Raw genomic sequence first — 16,561 nt, 5'->3', positions numbered from 1 at the left:
TTAGAAGGTGGCCTTCTGCAGTGAGAGCAAAAATTCCTTAATATATAACAAAAGTCAGGATCCACATGGCAGCTTCATTATGAATAAAGATATGAAATAATAGAAATGAAGAAAAGTTATTAGGAATAGGTTTATATATATATATATATATAATCTAAATGGTGGTACTAATCCAATCGCACCAGCCGTTTGGGCTCCACGGTGGTAAGGCGCCCTATGCTAAATTGAAAAGCAATGTTGTCAGCTCATCAGGCAGTTCAAACGAAACGTAAAGGCATTCGAAAATCACGTGGAGCATGCGTTTCCCAACAATGTTGTATTGGTAATATGGCTCAAGCGTAGTATGTGGATTAAACGATAAATCTTATTTCCTCCCTTTCTCTCTCTCTCTCTCTCTCTCTCTCTAATATAATAGTTGTTCCAATTTATGAAATTCCAAATTCAGTACAATACTGTATGCAGGTTAAATTCTTATGATAATTCACGTTAATTTTATACTTAAATCATTATCATACGAAACGCAAGGATCTTCACTTTGATTAAATTATTCACTTTGACTACAGCTAATTTATCGCTGATCTTACGGTATGTGCAATATAAATGAAAGTAATCGGAAAGTAAAGAGCAGGGTTGGCTGGTTTAAACCAGCTGTTTTTTTTTTTTCCTTAAAAAAAACCAATTGGTTTAAACAAAAAAAAAAAAAGAAAAAAAGAAAAAGTACGAAAAAATGCTTTAAATCGTGTGAACTTCGTGGTGACGTTTCCGTATATCAAACAATCTGCATTTCTTTTGTCTCCTTTTCACCTTTTAATCAAAGTGTCCCATGTTCAATTCTCAGTCGAATCACAATCCTTCTTTCAAGTGTAAACGAAGTAGCAGTTCGGATGTCACTTTAAGCTTAAGTATTCTCCTTGATAACCTCGGTATTACGTAAGGATGTTCGGCCTAAACATATGAAACCAAACCCAATTGTATATTTCCGCTTGCTGAATGCCTGTTGTTTTATAAATAAGCAAATGTTGCTTAAATACAGTGTATTGATAGACATTGGCAAAAATTTATCGACTGCCTATGCAGCTTCCAACATTAGCATTTATTGGACTTTGTTTTAATTTTATTGAATGATATCTACATACTAAATTTGTAATTTAATACGTCAGTTTTAGCGTACTGATTATGATACGTTGACCTTAAAATTTTACATGCAAAGCAATAACGGGTTTTGCTTTGCATTTAAAGTAATAACAGGATTTTCCCAATGGCTAAGGCGAGAGTTGCCCGATTTATATGTAATTCTGTATAATGATTTCACTTGTGCAACTGTTTATCTTTTTGTCCTGAAATGACTCTTGACAATTATATTAAGAAGCATGTAAAGATCAGTACAATATATATTTATCAGGAGTTCTTCGTGAGTGAGTCGGCAGACTCACCGTATGTGTGGTCAAGTAGTCCTAGTTCGAGTCCAAATGGAGGACAATTTGTCTCGGATGTAAGCCGGGAAGCGGTTTGGATTCCGCTGTAAGCTTATGTGACCCCTTCCAGCATAACCCTGTTGTTGCCTAATAACAGCAAGGCGAAACAAACATATTTCTGTCCATAAGTAATATAAATACATAGAGCAAATTATTTAAACAAAAAAAACTGCTTTAAACAACAAGAAAAAAGGTTTAAACCAAAAAACCGTTGTTTTTTTCTTCAATAAACCCAGGTTTTGCTAACCCTGGTAAAAAGTATACCCCCAGACAATGTTCGTTTTCATTGAATGCCGTTATTACATCTTATCTTCTTAATGTGTTTTGCAGCTATTTACAGGCCCGCCGAAAAATGTCTGGCCTATAAATGGCTGCATAACAAAATCATGTAGATGAGTCATTATTACGGCGTTTCATGCAGAAGAAGTGTATGTAGGGGTTTACTTTGCACTTTGCGACACCTTTAACTTGTAAATACAGTATTTAAGAAAAAGTATAAAATTAGTGGTACTTACATTTCATTAGTAAGAAGCACCTTAAGCATACAAGCTGAATAGAAATACAGTATTGTACTTTAATACCTGATCATTCCGACACGTTTTTGTTACAAACAATTCAACAGGTGTGATTTCATTGTTAATCAAAGATAAAGAAAAAAAAATTATTAATACAAAAGCGTTTGTTACAATCAATTGAACAGGTGTGATTTCATTGTTAATCAACGATAAAGGAACAATTCACTAATGCGAAAGCGTTTGTTACAAACAATTGAAAAATCACTAATACGAAAGCATTTGTTACAAACAAATTGAACAAATGTGATATCATTGTTAATCAAAGATACAGAAAAAAATTCACTGAGACGAAAGCATTTGTTACAAATAATTGAACACGTGTGATTTCATTGTTAATCAAAGATACAGAAAAAATCACTAATAGGAAAGCATTTGTTACAAACAATTGAACAGGTGTGATTTCATTGTTAATTGAAGATAAAGAAAAAATTCACTAATACGAAAGCCCTTGTTACAAACAATTGAGCAGGTGTGATTTCATTGTTAATCAAAGATAAAAAAAAAAATTCACTTATACGAAAGCAGCAAAGTTAAGTTGAGTTGAGTTGATTTTAGTTTAGCGTCCCTTTCAGCAGCGAGGCTATATGAGACGTCGACCTACTGATTAATGTGGAATCCGAACACATGAGCTCCTGCCTGGCATCAAAGATGATGTTCTGCCCAAAGATGTGTAATTCACTTAATAACGTTAGCTAGAAGGAACTACTGATCCAGTACACGAGAGGACTAGGGTCTCAGATACGTCTGTTCTTGGTAGTCCAAAAGGATATATAGTAATCAGGAAATAGGAAGCTATAGTAAAGTAATTAAAGTAATTGACAGTTAATGTTAGAGATAATATGTATGCAAGAACTCAGAGTAATTACACGTCGTCGTCGTCAAGTGTTTCCCAACCCCTGCGGGACTGGAAGTGCGTCCAGCAATTTTGCTGCTTTACCCAGTGTAGTTTTTTTTCTTTCTTCCACAGATATTTATTTACATATTTTCCTTAAGTATTCCTTCGATAGAAAGCAGTTTTGAAAACAGTCAAAATTATCTCGTATCGCAGCTTTGAAATAGTTATGATTAAGAAAAATCATTTCGTTAAAACTCAAATAAGTTTAAAATACCTTTGCTCCCAGAAATCGATCACCATCTAGTCCTGGAGATTGCAGCAGATTAGTAGCGTAGCTCGGTCTTGGGTAGCACAAGGTTCTGCTGTGTGAGGTTTGTGGTGAATAAATATCATCTTTTTCGAGTATTATACTTTTCTCATCTTATTCACATGTATTTCTCTTACATTTTCTCACTTTGTTTGTTTGTATTCCTTACATTTTTCTCTTGCTTCATTTATTTTATTCGTTCATATATTTTATGACTTTACTCACTTAAATTTCTTTAACTTTATTTAACTTTATTTACTTGTATATTTTTTTACTTTATTCACTTGTATATTTTTCTTACTTTATTCACTTTTTCTTCTTGCATGCTCTCTCACTTTACTCACTGTATTTCTTCTTGTATTTTCTCTCTTTATTTATCTGTATTACTACTGCTTGCACTTTATCTCACTTTATTCACTAGTGTTTCTTCGTGTAGTATCCCATTTTGTTTATTTGTATTCCTCATATTTTTCTCTCGCTCCTTTTACTTTATTCGTTCTTATATTTTATCGCTTTATTTACTTGTATATTTTCTTACTTGATTCACTTTTTTCTTCTTGCGTGCTCCTCACTTTATTCACTTGCATTTCTTACATTTTCTCTCTTTATTCACTTTTATTACTACGTGCATTTTATCTCACTTTATTCACTTGTATTTCTTCTCGCATTTTATTTCGTTTTAATCTTTTATATTTCTTTTTATATTTTCTGTTGTTTTATTATCGTATATTTCGTCTTACATATTTTATCATTATTCATTTCTGTTCCTTTTCTTCTTCATCGCTTTATATATGAAATCTTTAAGTTTTACGTCCAACGGTTATGCCGGTTAGACTAAAGGAGACTGTGATGATGAGTGATGAGTGAAATGGTGGAATGAAGAAAGTGGGAGGAAACGGGAGAACCCCGAGAAAACCCACGAGCACGGTGTTTGTCCACCACAAAGTCCACACGGCGTTCATCACTTTATAATTCTATCGCTGCTGCTAGCACGCGTGTTTCTAGTGTACTAGGTCCCGGATTCAATTTCAAGTTGAAAATGCAGTTTCATTTTCCATTAAGTATGATTCTTCTATTTTTTTCCCTTTGTAAGTGTTTGTTTTCTGACCGTTGTATTTCGTACCCATTACGCTGAATTTCCTCTGCATCATAAGTTTCCAACTGAATGCTCTGTGACGTCACAGCTTGATTATCACTTGCTCACTTTGAGGGGAAGGAATGGGCAGGTAACCTGATATTTATTAAAAATAGTGATGACAGGCAAGGAAAAGAACATCGATAGCATAGACGATGGTTTTGTAGGCATAATACTCGTGTTCCATGTATGATTCCACGCACACTGCCAACACTTGCTCTTGTACGTCATCCCGTCCTCTCCTTTCCCCATTCTATTTCTTTCTTTCTTCAGCTTGTAAAACCGCGCTTCTACGTCATCCCTTCCCCTCATTTTTCTCTTTCTATTTATTTCTGCTTTCCTCAGATTGTAAAACTGAACTTCTTCGTCATTTCCTTCCTTCATTTTCTCATTCTATTTATCTGTGCTCTTTTCAAATTGGGAAACCGCGGTCCTACGTCATACTTCGCCACGTTTGAAATGACTGCTTTATATGCTTACCTTGCAAAATTTAGTTATAATAATATTTGTTTTATGTCAATAATATAATATTTTCTATGTTAAGATCTTAGGTAGCATCATCATCATAGGTATTCTGGCTTTATTGGCAGGTCACTTGCCGCAGCTGAGAATCTTCCATGCTCCACGGTCCTCCGCTAACTTCTTCGTCTTAGCGTATGATCTTTCTGTTTTTATAGCATCCATTAATTGTAGTTTCCTTCGCCCCCTCCCTCTCTTCCCCGCCACCATACCCTCTAGGACGTCCCTCATGATACAATCTCTTCTTAGGCAATGTCCCAACCAGTTTCTCTTCCTCTTCCTAATAATATCTAAAAGTGTTTTTTTTTTCTCACCCACCATTTCTAACACTCTCTCATTCGTTTTCCGCTCGACCCAACTAATTCTTTCCATTCTTCTCCACACCCACATTTCGAAGGCTTCCAGTCGATTTTCATCACCTTTACGTAATGTCCACGTTTCCGCCCCATACAGTACAACACTCCACACGAAGCATTTTATGAGTCTTTTTCTCATTTTATTTGCTATGCATAATATGCATAGCAAATATATTATAATTGAACAATATATATTTTTTTCTTATTAATTCTAGGAATCGTCTGAGAAAACAGCGATGCCTGAAGATCCAGCCAAAGATCCACATTTTCAAGAGAAGGTGATTGACTCCCTAAGACTTCAAAAGGACGAGGTAAAATAGCTTTCGAGATATCCGTTAAATTTTGAGTATTTGAAGCTTATATATAGGCTTCCATTATTTCATAATTTTAGTAGTAGATCACGGTAATAATGTCACATAATATAGAACTATCGAAAACATTGTCACGTGTTTGCTCCTAAATCTCTCTATTTAAGGTTGATATTGGGCAAATAAAATGAATGTAAACTCCTATCAGTTTGTCATTCCATGAAATATTTCATCATTATCCTTTTTTTATTTCTTAGATAGTAAACTTTTTTTTTTTTTTTTTTTTTTTAAACCAGCGTATTCCAACATCCGAAGGTTCAACGCTCCAGGAACAAAATCGGTGTGGGCTATGTAGAAAGGTTTAATAATGATTATACTTTGCTATTTAGAACGGGTGAAGGTGTATTTCCATAGTACCATTTGGTTATACCAAAAAAAAAAATTCTAGCACGTATTATCACGCTGAAATGACAAAATACCGTGGTTTTCTGTCAACACGTTTATTTCACTTCTTGTCTTTATTCGCAATCCTTATTATACATCAAACCTCTAGCGAATATACGTTACAACTACATCACATTGAGAGATTACACTCTTTCCTACCTATGTAAACCTCAAAACCACAACTCATTGGTGTTTACTTCGATTAATCATTCAACTCTTTCCACAAAATAGATCAACTTAGTACAATATCGTCTGTCCGTAATTCATATACTTTCCACCTAACAGGTTGTATGTTCACCAACCTAATTAGGATTTTCGTTACCCATTCTTTTAAACTTGCTGTATGTTACCCTCTTACTATCTTATAGGCCTTCCTACGGATATTTTTTCGGGGTTTTGTAACAGAAGTTGTATGCAACCAAGTGTTTTTCACGCAAGCTACACGTTATGCTTATCTTAAATACCTCGATTTAACCATTCACTATATTAGCTAACTAGTGTGTATTTTAGAGCTTTGCATCATGTATTTTTTTTTTTTTTTTTTTCAAGGACAGTATTTTCATGTGATTTTCACTTTTAATATATTCGATATCAGTCATGATGATTCTTCTACACAAAATAGTAACAAGTATCTTTCGTCATTGTTCTATTTTTTTTCTATTTCCTTGTTAAGTTTTCCTTATTTGTTTCCGCTACGCATAAATATTTAAATGTGTGCACTTATCTACGTATGAATTACTACTTACAATATTTCCATTGCTTTGTAATTATTACTTCGATTTGTCATCAAACTTAGTTTTACACGTACACTTCCAGATCTAGTTTTTAACATTCTTTCAAGGGGAATACATTTGCATTTTCTTTGCATTGGCGTGATGCTCTCCAAACTGTAATACAGCAATTGCAGGTGGAAGCAGTCGTATTCACGTTATCATATTAAGTCAGTCAGCGAAACGAATTTCCTTTAAGGGGATGTCTACCCATCATCACAAGCTTCAGAATCTCCATAAGGTAACATGTAAAATTTAATTCATAAATATCTTACAAAATATGCACCTAGAAACTTGCAATTTTCTATACGAATGCCAAAGAGCAATATAAAGGAGGTGGTTATCTCAATTTTAAACTTAATAACTCAGATTAATTGTAATAATTACTTCCGTAATGACGGAGTCATTACTTCAGATAAAGGATCAAAAGACCACTTTCATACCTCATAAACTAGTACGGGTGACATTCTTTAAAGAACACATGCTGGGAAGGGATGCATTGTGGCAATTTGAAAAGCGAAACTCATGTCCACCACCTCCCTTTTCATAATCATTTTGAGCAGTTTCTCTTCCCACCCCCCACCCTTACTTCCCAACTGAGTTCCTACAACTTTACGACGGCAACTTTAGAACAAAGATAATGATCTTTGACATCTCAGTATGGAACATATGTTTCCGATTGCTTTTCTACATCTTTTGTTGCTGACGGATTCTCTCTGCCACTGCTTTCACCACTGCCACTGACAACTATAGTACTATACAACCAAAGAAAGTCTACATGCTTCTCATTTGCCTATTTGTTTTGTTGTCTGGATGGATAGGTTTCTTTTCATTTTATATTATTCATTACAGAAAACCACAGTATGATATTTCTGCGGTTAGAACGAATTAATTGTATGCAGGGGTGGCAGGAAACAAGTTTTCCTGTTTTTAAATAACTAGTTTGGTTTACCAAAACTCCTTTATATATTTACCATACCCATGTACGCATGTCTGTCCGTGTGTGTGACACACACACACACACACACAAAAAAAAAAAACACTTCCTAGATCATCACCAAAATTGGTCAAAATATAGTCAAGAGTCAGAAATTGAGTTTGTTATTAAAACCATGTACTCGAACCGGAAGTGGTTTAAATAAACCATTTCCGGTTTGATCATTGATCACCATATGTAGTGAGATCCGGTTTTGTGCTTCGTAAGAACACATTTAATCTCTATAATTAACTCTCTACTAAAATCGAAAATGATTCAAATTAACTATAATTTCTGGTTTCAATAAATATTGATCTACGTAGAGCAAAAACGGTAAAAAATTAGATAAAAGCGGTTTCCTCCAATCGAGTAGCTCTCAAGCGTCTCAAGTCTACCTTTCATCTCCTCTTTTGATCTTCAATTGAAACCTGAAGTAGGAATTAACCACTTCCGGTTTCAGTAATGATCTCCATAGAACAGGAATGGTAAAAGCAAGAAGCGGTTTACTTTCTATTCAGAGTTATAAAAATAACTACTATCTTCAGTCTGAAGCCTCTATTCAAACCAAAAGAGATGGAAATCAACCACTTCCGGTTTTAACGGTGATAGCTATAGAATAAAAAACTGTAATAGACAACAAAAGCGGTTTTCTGCAATCAATTAGGCGTCTGCACAAGAATCTATTTCGTCTCTAGTCTAGTCTCTCTATTAAAACCGGAAGTGGTAGAAATCTACTACAATTTCCAGTTTCAATATTAATTGTGAAAATATCGTACCACAGAAACCAAACTCCTTTGCGTGGTATACACGTGATATTGCTACTTGTTTTTGAACCATTTTCTTTACCTTATGGATAATCATGTCCTCTATTTTTTAAACCATAAAATAAGTCAAACTCGATGTCATACGTAAACTAGTTACCAGTAGAGCACAAATTATTTACTAGTCTGCCCATTCAGCACTGTTCAAGATTGACTAAGCCAAACCGAGTAGCGCGTCTGAACAAGGGATTGTGAGTTATGGAAACTAATATATAAAATTATTTGCATGAAGTTAAATCTACTTTAGATTTGTAATAAGGGATAAGAAATTGTAAACATCTGAGAGATTATTTGGTTCATACAGTTACAGTTAAGAAATAGATAAGAGCCTAAGATAGATTAGGTTAGAGCTAATTTGGATAAAGCTGGAAGTATAAAACCTTCCATTATACTAGTCTATGACAACCAATTAGGTTACATATATAATCTTCAATAAAATTCTGTAAGCGTTTACACATTTTTGTAATGAAAGTCTTGCGAAAAGAGCTAGTTGACCTTTGACCTCGAGTTGGACCGGTTTGTGGTTGTTAATAAATTATTTAACAAAGTTATCTGGGTCATGATTTTTAGAAAATCGAAACTTATTTCCAAGAGTAAACTACCCCGTGGAATCTTTGTAGGACAAATGAGTTACTCTATGTTGTCAGGTTACAAACAGAATGGCATGGGTCTTTATATATATATATAGTCAGAAAAAAACTCAGCCCAAGACTGATTTTTTTTTTTTTTCTAAAAACACAACACAGTATAGGGTTGTAAATACAATACTGAAGTATGAAACATAAACAAAATCCGTTGGAGACGTTTCCGAGAAAATCTTTTTCCCCCTAATTTTCACCCTTCAGGAAACTACTATTATTTTTAGAGGTACAAGAAAATGCGACCCCTTTCCTGGAGAATCCTAGAAAACTGACACACTTCCTATATCCACTAGAATCTAGGCTGAAAATAATCACTTATCCAACATTTCGCTCTCTAATCATTTCTTTTTTGTACCATTACAACCAACTTTCTGCGGACTGTATCTCTGAAATAACGCATTTGTGCACCAAGATTGGTCTATAGGCTTTTTCACGTTTACACGTGAGGATTCACTTCCCAAAGTTATTTCCTAACACCATGTGCATATATTACACTTACTCACTTTCGAGTAACAAGAACTAGAAATGTTCGAAGCCCTAGTTCTACTATATTTATGACCATAGTCTGAAACATTATAAAATTGCCCACGTAGTCTAAATTATGGTGATATTACTGCGTCCGTCCTTTATTAGCTTGGTTGGCTTTGTGGGTTTAGAGTTTAGCTTCCCTTTCTGCACCAGTTTTGTAAGAGACTGGTGATTACGGAGCCTTCAGTGGGATCCGTATCCTTAGTAACGCATTGAAATTTCAAGGCTCTTCCACCGGGTATCGAACCCGAGATCCGTGCTCCAAAATGAGCGAGATAGGCATTATACCAACGAGAAGAGCTGTTGTATTTTTGAAATTTTACTTACGTATGTTTATTCACAGGCAATTTGGTTCATGGGTTTCAGTCCATCTTTCTGTTGAATGGATCTTGAAATAAAGTGATTTCTTCATTACTTCCTGAAAATTTGAATAATGTTGCCAGGAAGTGGAGTAACTACCCACTACGAATTTCAAATCCCAGTCACTAGAGGGAATTATGTATTTTGTATTCATGTAAATGTCTCATACAAACTTAGTGCTGCAAAGGAACGCTAAATTTCAGCCATGGTCTGTATCGAACTGTTGATCCTACTACCCACAGTATAATTTTTACAGTTGAGGCAGTGCTATTATAAAGTTGGAACTAACTAATGCAGCAGCAGGAAATCGTAAGAAGCAGAGTTCAAATTGTCATGTTCTTTCTTTCTGGCATTTACAAGAAAATCTACTTGCTCTGCAGAAACGAAGGAAACAAATAGGATGAGGGTGGCACCCCGGAGCGTTCTACCACACCCATTGGAAAAGGACTTGAGAGGGGGAGGGAAATCCCTGTCTGTCAGCAGCACATCTGTTCGTGAAGACCAAATTAGAGCAAATACATTCAACCACTATGTAATATACAGAGTAGACTAATTGTATTATAGTCCACTACAATGTTACCAAAAAAATGTTCATTACTCGCGATCTACGTCATTAAGCGTGAAATTGAAACAACTACTTAATTTCTATTGATTTTCTCTATTGATATGGAAGATTTTAAGTTGTTACGTACCATCTTTCGTTAGATATTCATGAATTAAAATTTACATGTTATCTTATGAGCACCGAGAAACCAGTGGTAAAAGGTATAAGATCCCCTTAAGTGGAGTTATGGCGCTTTGTTATGTTATGCTGCATGTGAATCAAAATTTGCGAGAAACTCGATAAAAATGTCAAGAAATATTGTCAATGATCTAACAAATAGGTCCAACACAAGTGTTCAAGAAGACGAAGGAGGCCAGGCAATTGAGGAGCATATTGATTTTATTTAGTGCTATTAAGGAAATTGTGCACCGAGAATTCGCCATGCTAACCAAACAGTCAGTTCACAGTTTTTATTGTGTATTGCAGTGGATATGTTTCACATGTGAAATGGCATCGTCCCGAGCTGTTGTAATAATAATAATAATAATAATAATAATAATAATAATAAGAAGAAGAAGAAGAAGAAGAAGAAGAAAATATTTATTCAGTGGATAACGCTCACGCACACATAGTGTTAAACATTTTAAAGTTTTGTTGTCAAAATAATAATAATAATAATAATAATAATAATAATAATAATAATAATATTCCTTTCTTCTGCAAACTCCACACACGCCGGATTAGTTCCTCGCCAAACCAATTATGTTCAATTTATATACCGGTATATATATATAAAGAAATACTTTGGGAAAGGATATATAGTCGCTGTGCAATGCAATGCAGAATTTCTGTAGTTTGCAATATGGTAGCATATTCTATACATGTATATTTTACTTTGATTCTTTACTGATTAAGGGACTTAAAAAGAAATGCGTACTAAGGTTATTATAATTATCTTTCCAATTATTGTGAAGTGAATTCTGAGGATTACTGCGACCACGCACCCTCATATGTTGGGAGAATAATAATGTACTGCTACCGAGTAACTTTCACGTGTGAGAAACACCTTGAAAAACATAACGTAAATAATAGGGAACCTCCGACTTCTTTTTTATTCTAATGTCATACAATAAAAGAAAGTTAAACCCCCTGTACTTCAGCAGTTAAAATACTAATCTCATTTAAATTGTATTCTGTTTTTAAAAAATGTACAAGTGAATTTAAAAAAAAATAAAAGTTGCCTTTTTTTAATCGTGATTTTTTTCAATCTTGGACGTAATGTTAAACTTAAAGAATACACTATTAAGGATTTTTTAAGTTTTATTTTTCAGTGTTCCTTATGTTTGTACAACTTTGTTCGTTAGACGTTCTTTAAATGTCTAATTATTCCTTTCGTTCTTTCAGGAGTTGGAAAGATATCGCAGAGAAGTCGAAAGACGACAGCGGCAGTTCGGTGACATGGATTTGGAATAAGAAAGATAACAATCACAATCTATTTGTAATATTAGATGAAAAAATAATTACATTTATTTGTGTTAACTTACATTTCTAGTCAGTTTTTGCACAATTGTGTGGAGCAAATATTTATCATTATTTTGTGTATTTGTGAGGTACATGCACATAAGATGCAAAAATAAATTTTTAATTAAAATCCTTACACTACTTCTTTTTAAAATTTGATTTGATTTAATTTTGCTAGAGTTGAGCTTAAAATGTAAATTACAGTACTTGTAGTAGACATTGACATCAACCAATGATTCATCTTGCGAATACTGCATGCCAAGAAATATATAGGAGGAGAAAATTATGCACCTTCCAAATAACAATGACACAGATAAGCAGCTACAGTTAACAGAATAGTTTGCAGGCAGAATAAAGGCAGATCTAATTGCACTAAATCAAATCAAATAATTGGACAGCAACTCTTGTTCTCTGACAAGACGCTGTTCTACGTCAATGACAAAGTAAAACTTCACAATCTCTAGGACTGCTCTGCAACTAATTCATCCCGAACAATAAATATTGTAAAAGTGATGTTGTAGTAATGTTAGTTGCCTTTCTCACTGATAATACATATGCATGTTACATAATACCATCTTCCTCTAACTTCTAAGCAAGACAGAAGAACGGTTTTCCTACATTCTAGCAACACGATGGCAATTAGAATACTTCCTTGTGGATGTGTGTAGATGATGGCTCGATGTTTAAGTATCAAGACATGGGATTGGTCGTTGAGAGCCAATTGAATGGCCACTAAGACGATTAAATCTAACACCCCTTGAATTGTATTTTTTTGGGCATTTCAAGTGTTCTTTATGGAATATATAGATCACCTCCAGCAGTGTACCACGAACTGTACAGCTACCATTTCATCTTATAGCTCTCATTGGGTTCACCAGGACTAGTTAAAATGTCGAACTTGTACATTCGGCAGGGACGTCACACACCGTATTGAACACATTTTGTAGCCGTAAATTTCTAGCCTTGTCATCGCGTAATTTCTAACGCTTAAAGAGAGTTAAAAATTTCAACTCCACTGGTTTTCTTTCTGAATTCCAGTCTTAATGGGTACGTCCCATGACTACCTCCTTTATTAAAAAAAAAAAAAAAAAAAAAAAAAAAAAAAAAAACTTTGTTAGAAAACTGTAAAGATCATCACACGATTTTATTATATACAGCCAATATTTATTTGCTGCTATGCAGGCTGTATGGAAGTTAGAGATTTTAAACTACATACTAGCTGAACCTGCGCTCTCTACACAGCGCATCATTCACATATGAGCATGAATTTCCTCGTCATTCCTTACAATATCTGCAGATGTCCTCTCTACAAGTAAACTACAATTTCCGGTTAATCAAAATAGTTGTCAAATGCGACCACCTTTTACCATCACTCAGTAAACAATTGGATTCCGTGACGAAAGAGGTCTAGAGCAGCCCTGGCCACGGCGAGCAGATAGTGGAAACTCTCCTCGTGAACATGAAACGTGGGTTGCACGGATAACGCTTAAAGTGGGCTGGACTGCACTGGAATTTCCTTCCGGCAAATTAGTGTTTGGTCGGAACTCAGTTCTTCTGTGTAATTGTCTCTTAACAACATTTGAACATTTCTTTTAGATAATAATAACTAACTAACTAACTAACTCTATGGCCTATGGAACCCGAAGGTTCAATGCCGCGTTTACAAAATATTTCCACTAACTTCTGTCCTTAGCCAACTGATCCAGTTTCTACTCTATACTCTTATTTCTGCAAAATCCATCTTAATATTGTCTTTCCATCTACGCCTAGGTCTCCCTAGTGGTCTTCTTCCAATTGGGTTTTCAGTTAAAATTATGAAAGCGTTTCTAATTTCTTCCATTCTGGCTACATGGCCTGCCCACCTGGGCCTCCTACACTTAATGACCCTAACAATGTTAGGTGAGCGGTATAAACTATGCAACTATGCAATTGCTCGTTATGAATTTCCTCCAATCCCCATTGTCATCCCTCTTTGGTCCGAATAATAATAATAATAATAATAATAATAATAATAATAATAATAATAATAATAATAATAATAATAATAATAATAATAATAATAATAATAATAATACGCACTATTATTATTATTATTATTTATTATTATTATTATTATTATTATTATTATTATTATTATTATTATTATTATTATTATTATTATTTTCAACCTCCCGTCGTTCTGCTATCAATCTACCAACGAAAGGCGTTCACAACTTAGCAAACGTGAAGCGAGTGACAAGTTACAGACCGAGTGCTAATGTAATACAACGTCGCGAATTGTGTAAGCAAGCTAAAAAGGTCTGAAACAATTATTTTCCGATTTTTGCAGTCGTTTTTACGTCTGTAAGCTTCATGTTTAATATTAGTTTTTTTTTTTTCTTTCTTTCTTGTTCATTTGTTAGTTACTTCAACGCTAACTGTAACCTCTATCATGCGTCTTCCTCGACCAAAAACGTACCAATTTTATTTCCTGTAGTGTTTTCGCGTCACTGCTTTTGAAATGGGGAGGGGGAGAGCACACCTGCACATTTCACGCTTGCGTCTGCTCAATGCTTCAACATCGTGCGAATTTCTGACCAGGTTTGGCCGTAGGTTTTTTGCCAACATGTGTGGTTGGCAACACTTATCGGATGCAGTGGAAGGGATGAAGCTACCAACACCTGTGCTCACCTGTTCTTGTCTCCGCTCGTGCTCACTCAAGCTTCGGCTCCGGGAGCCAATTCATGGACAGGCCTGGTCTAGAGTATGCAATGAGAGTAAGTCTTCAAAGTTGAATGACACGAACACTTTTCCGAGGGACTGCTTGCATAGTCATCTGAACATGATTTGTCGGTGCAGACCGTACTGACCGGGCGGGAAACCGGGAAATTTCCTGGTGGGCCCTCCGCTTTGTATCGTAAGTAGCGGTAGACCTATATGTACTAAAAAGCACACGTCACGCACTCTTCACGTACATAAGTAACGGAGCGGAGGACGATAACACGTCGAGTACCGGCAATACACTCAGCTAATCCCAAACCAGCATTGCTAGTTCATGATGTTGCGAAAACAGCCTTTCACATTTCTCGTAATTCAACCGTTGAAAGGTTCATGGTTTCCCACTCTGCTTTATAATTTTGCTAGTATTGAAGTATTCAGCTAAATTGAAATCTCAAATATTGCCATAACTTGAAACTAAATAATAATTTACATTTTACAGCACCGTTGTTTTCCATATAGAATATCTACAGGGCAAGATTAAGACCATCGGGAACTCTGATGCGGAAAAGTACTTGAAACTTCTATGATGAGTCCTCTCAAAATATGTTCAAAAGGGCCCATGAACTAGGAGGGAAGATCAAATGAAAACCTTAAAAGTTTATTATAAATTTCAAATGTTGTGCTATTGCTTTGAAAGCTGGCAATATTGTTTCTAACAGCATTCTCTTTCTTCAGTAGGTGGCAGAAGAATCTAGTCAAACAAGCGCCAACACAGGAGCAGTTTCAAGATGACCGCCTCACTGTCCGCATGCACCGCATTAGAACAGCGTTCGGTGATCCGGTTTTTGAGTAGTGAAGGTGTGAAACCAATTGAAATTCATCACAGGATGGCAGCTAAGTATGGTGATTCGTGTTTGTCCCTGCAACAAGTATACGAGTGGTGTAGGAAGTTTAAAAGTGGCGCAACATCTGTGGAGGATGCTCTTCGACCGGGACAGGCTCACCGCGTAGTGACCGACAATAACATTGCGCTAGTGGAACAGCTTGTAAAGGACAATAGGCGTATTACCCTGAAAGAAATCGCAACAATAATGAGGATTAGCTTTGGTTCGGCTCAACATATTGTGCATAATGTTCTGCATTTCAATGAGGTATCAGCAAGATGGGTCCCACGTCAGTTGACTGCTGAATTGAAAGATCGTCGCGTCGACGCCTGTGAAGAACTTTTGCGTCGTTTCAACGCCGAGGGTGATGCATTTCTGGACAGGATTGTTACAGGCGATGAGACCTGGGTTCACTATCGTCAACCAGAAACCAAGAAAGCGAGCAAGGAATGGCGGCATAGCTCTTCGCTGAAACCAAAAAAATTCCGCACTCAACCATCAGCAGGAAAGGTCATGCTCACTCTCTTCTGGGATTCTAATGGAATAATTTTGGAACAGTGCATGGAAAAAGGAGTGACAGTAACCAGTGCCTCGTATTCAAACATGTTTAAAAATCAACATCACCCTGCAATCAGGCGTAAACGGCGAGGACTTTTGTCCTCAGGAGTACTCCTACAGCATGACAACCGCATACTGCCCGTTTGACCGTTGAGACCATCGATGACATCAAATTTGAGTGTCTCATTCATCCACCCTATTCACCAGACCTTGCCTCCAGTGACTTTCATTTGTTTGGACCACTCAAAGAAGCGATGGGTGGCAAACATTTCAATAGTGATGAAGAGGTGAAAAATGCGGTGCA

The 16,561-nt window shown here is 35.6% G+C and overlaps 1 protein-coding gene across 1 annotated transcript in view; it reads left to right on the top strand.

Annotated features, from left to right (window-relative positions):
• LOC145685974 (cytoplasmic dynein 2 light intermediate chain 1) overlaps positions 1 to 12,247 on the top strand; it is a 60,554-nt gene extending 48,307 nt beyond the window's left edge. Inside the window, exons 8-9 of the mRNA XM_081758770.1 lie at positions 5,418 to 5,513; positions 11,999 to 12,247. Coding sequence (XP_081614896.1) covers positions 5,418 to 5,513; positions 11,999 to 12,067 — 165 coding nt within the window. The 3' untranslated portion in view covers positions 12,068 to 12,247. The remainder of the gene's footprint in view (positions 1 to 5,417; positions 5,514 to 11,998) is intronic.
• The last annotated feature ends 4,314 nt before the right edge of the window (positions 12,248 to 16,561 follow it).

Source organism: Thermobia domestica, chromosome 5, assembly GCF_964235325.1.
Source record: "Thermobia domestica chromosome 5, izTheDome1.hap1.1, whole genome shotgun sequence".
Classification (NCBI taxonomy): domain Eukaryota; kingdom Metazoa; phylum Arthropoda; class Insecta; order Zygentoma; family Lepismatidae; genus Thermobia; species Thermobia domestica.
The sequence above is the reverse complement of the archived record's forward strand: the minus strand, read 5'-3'. Positions and strand labels throughout refer to the sequence as shown.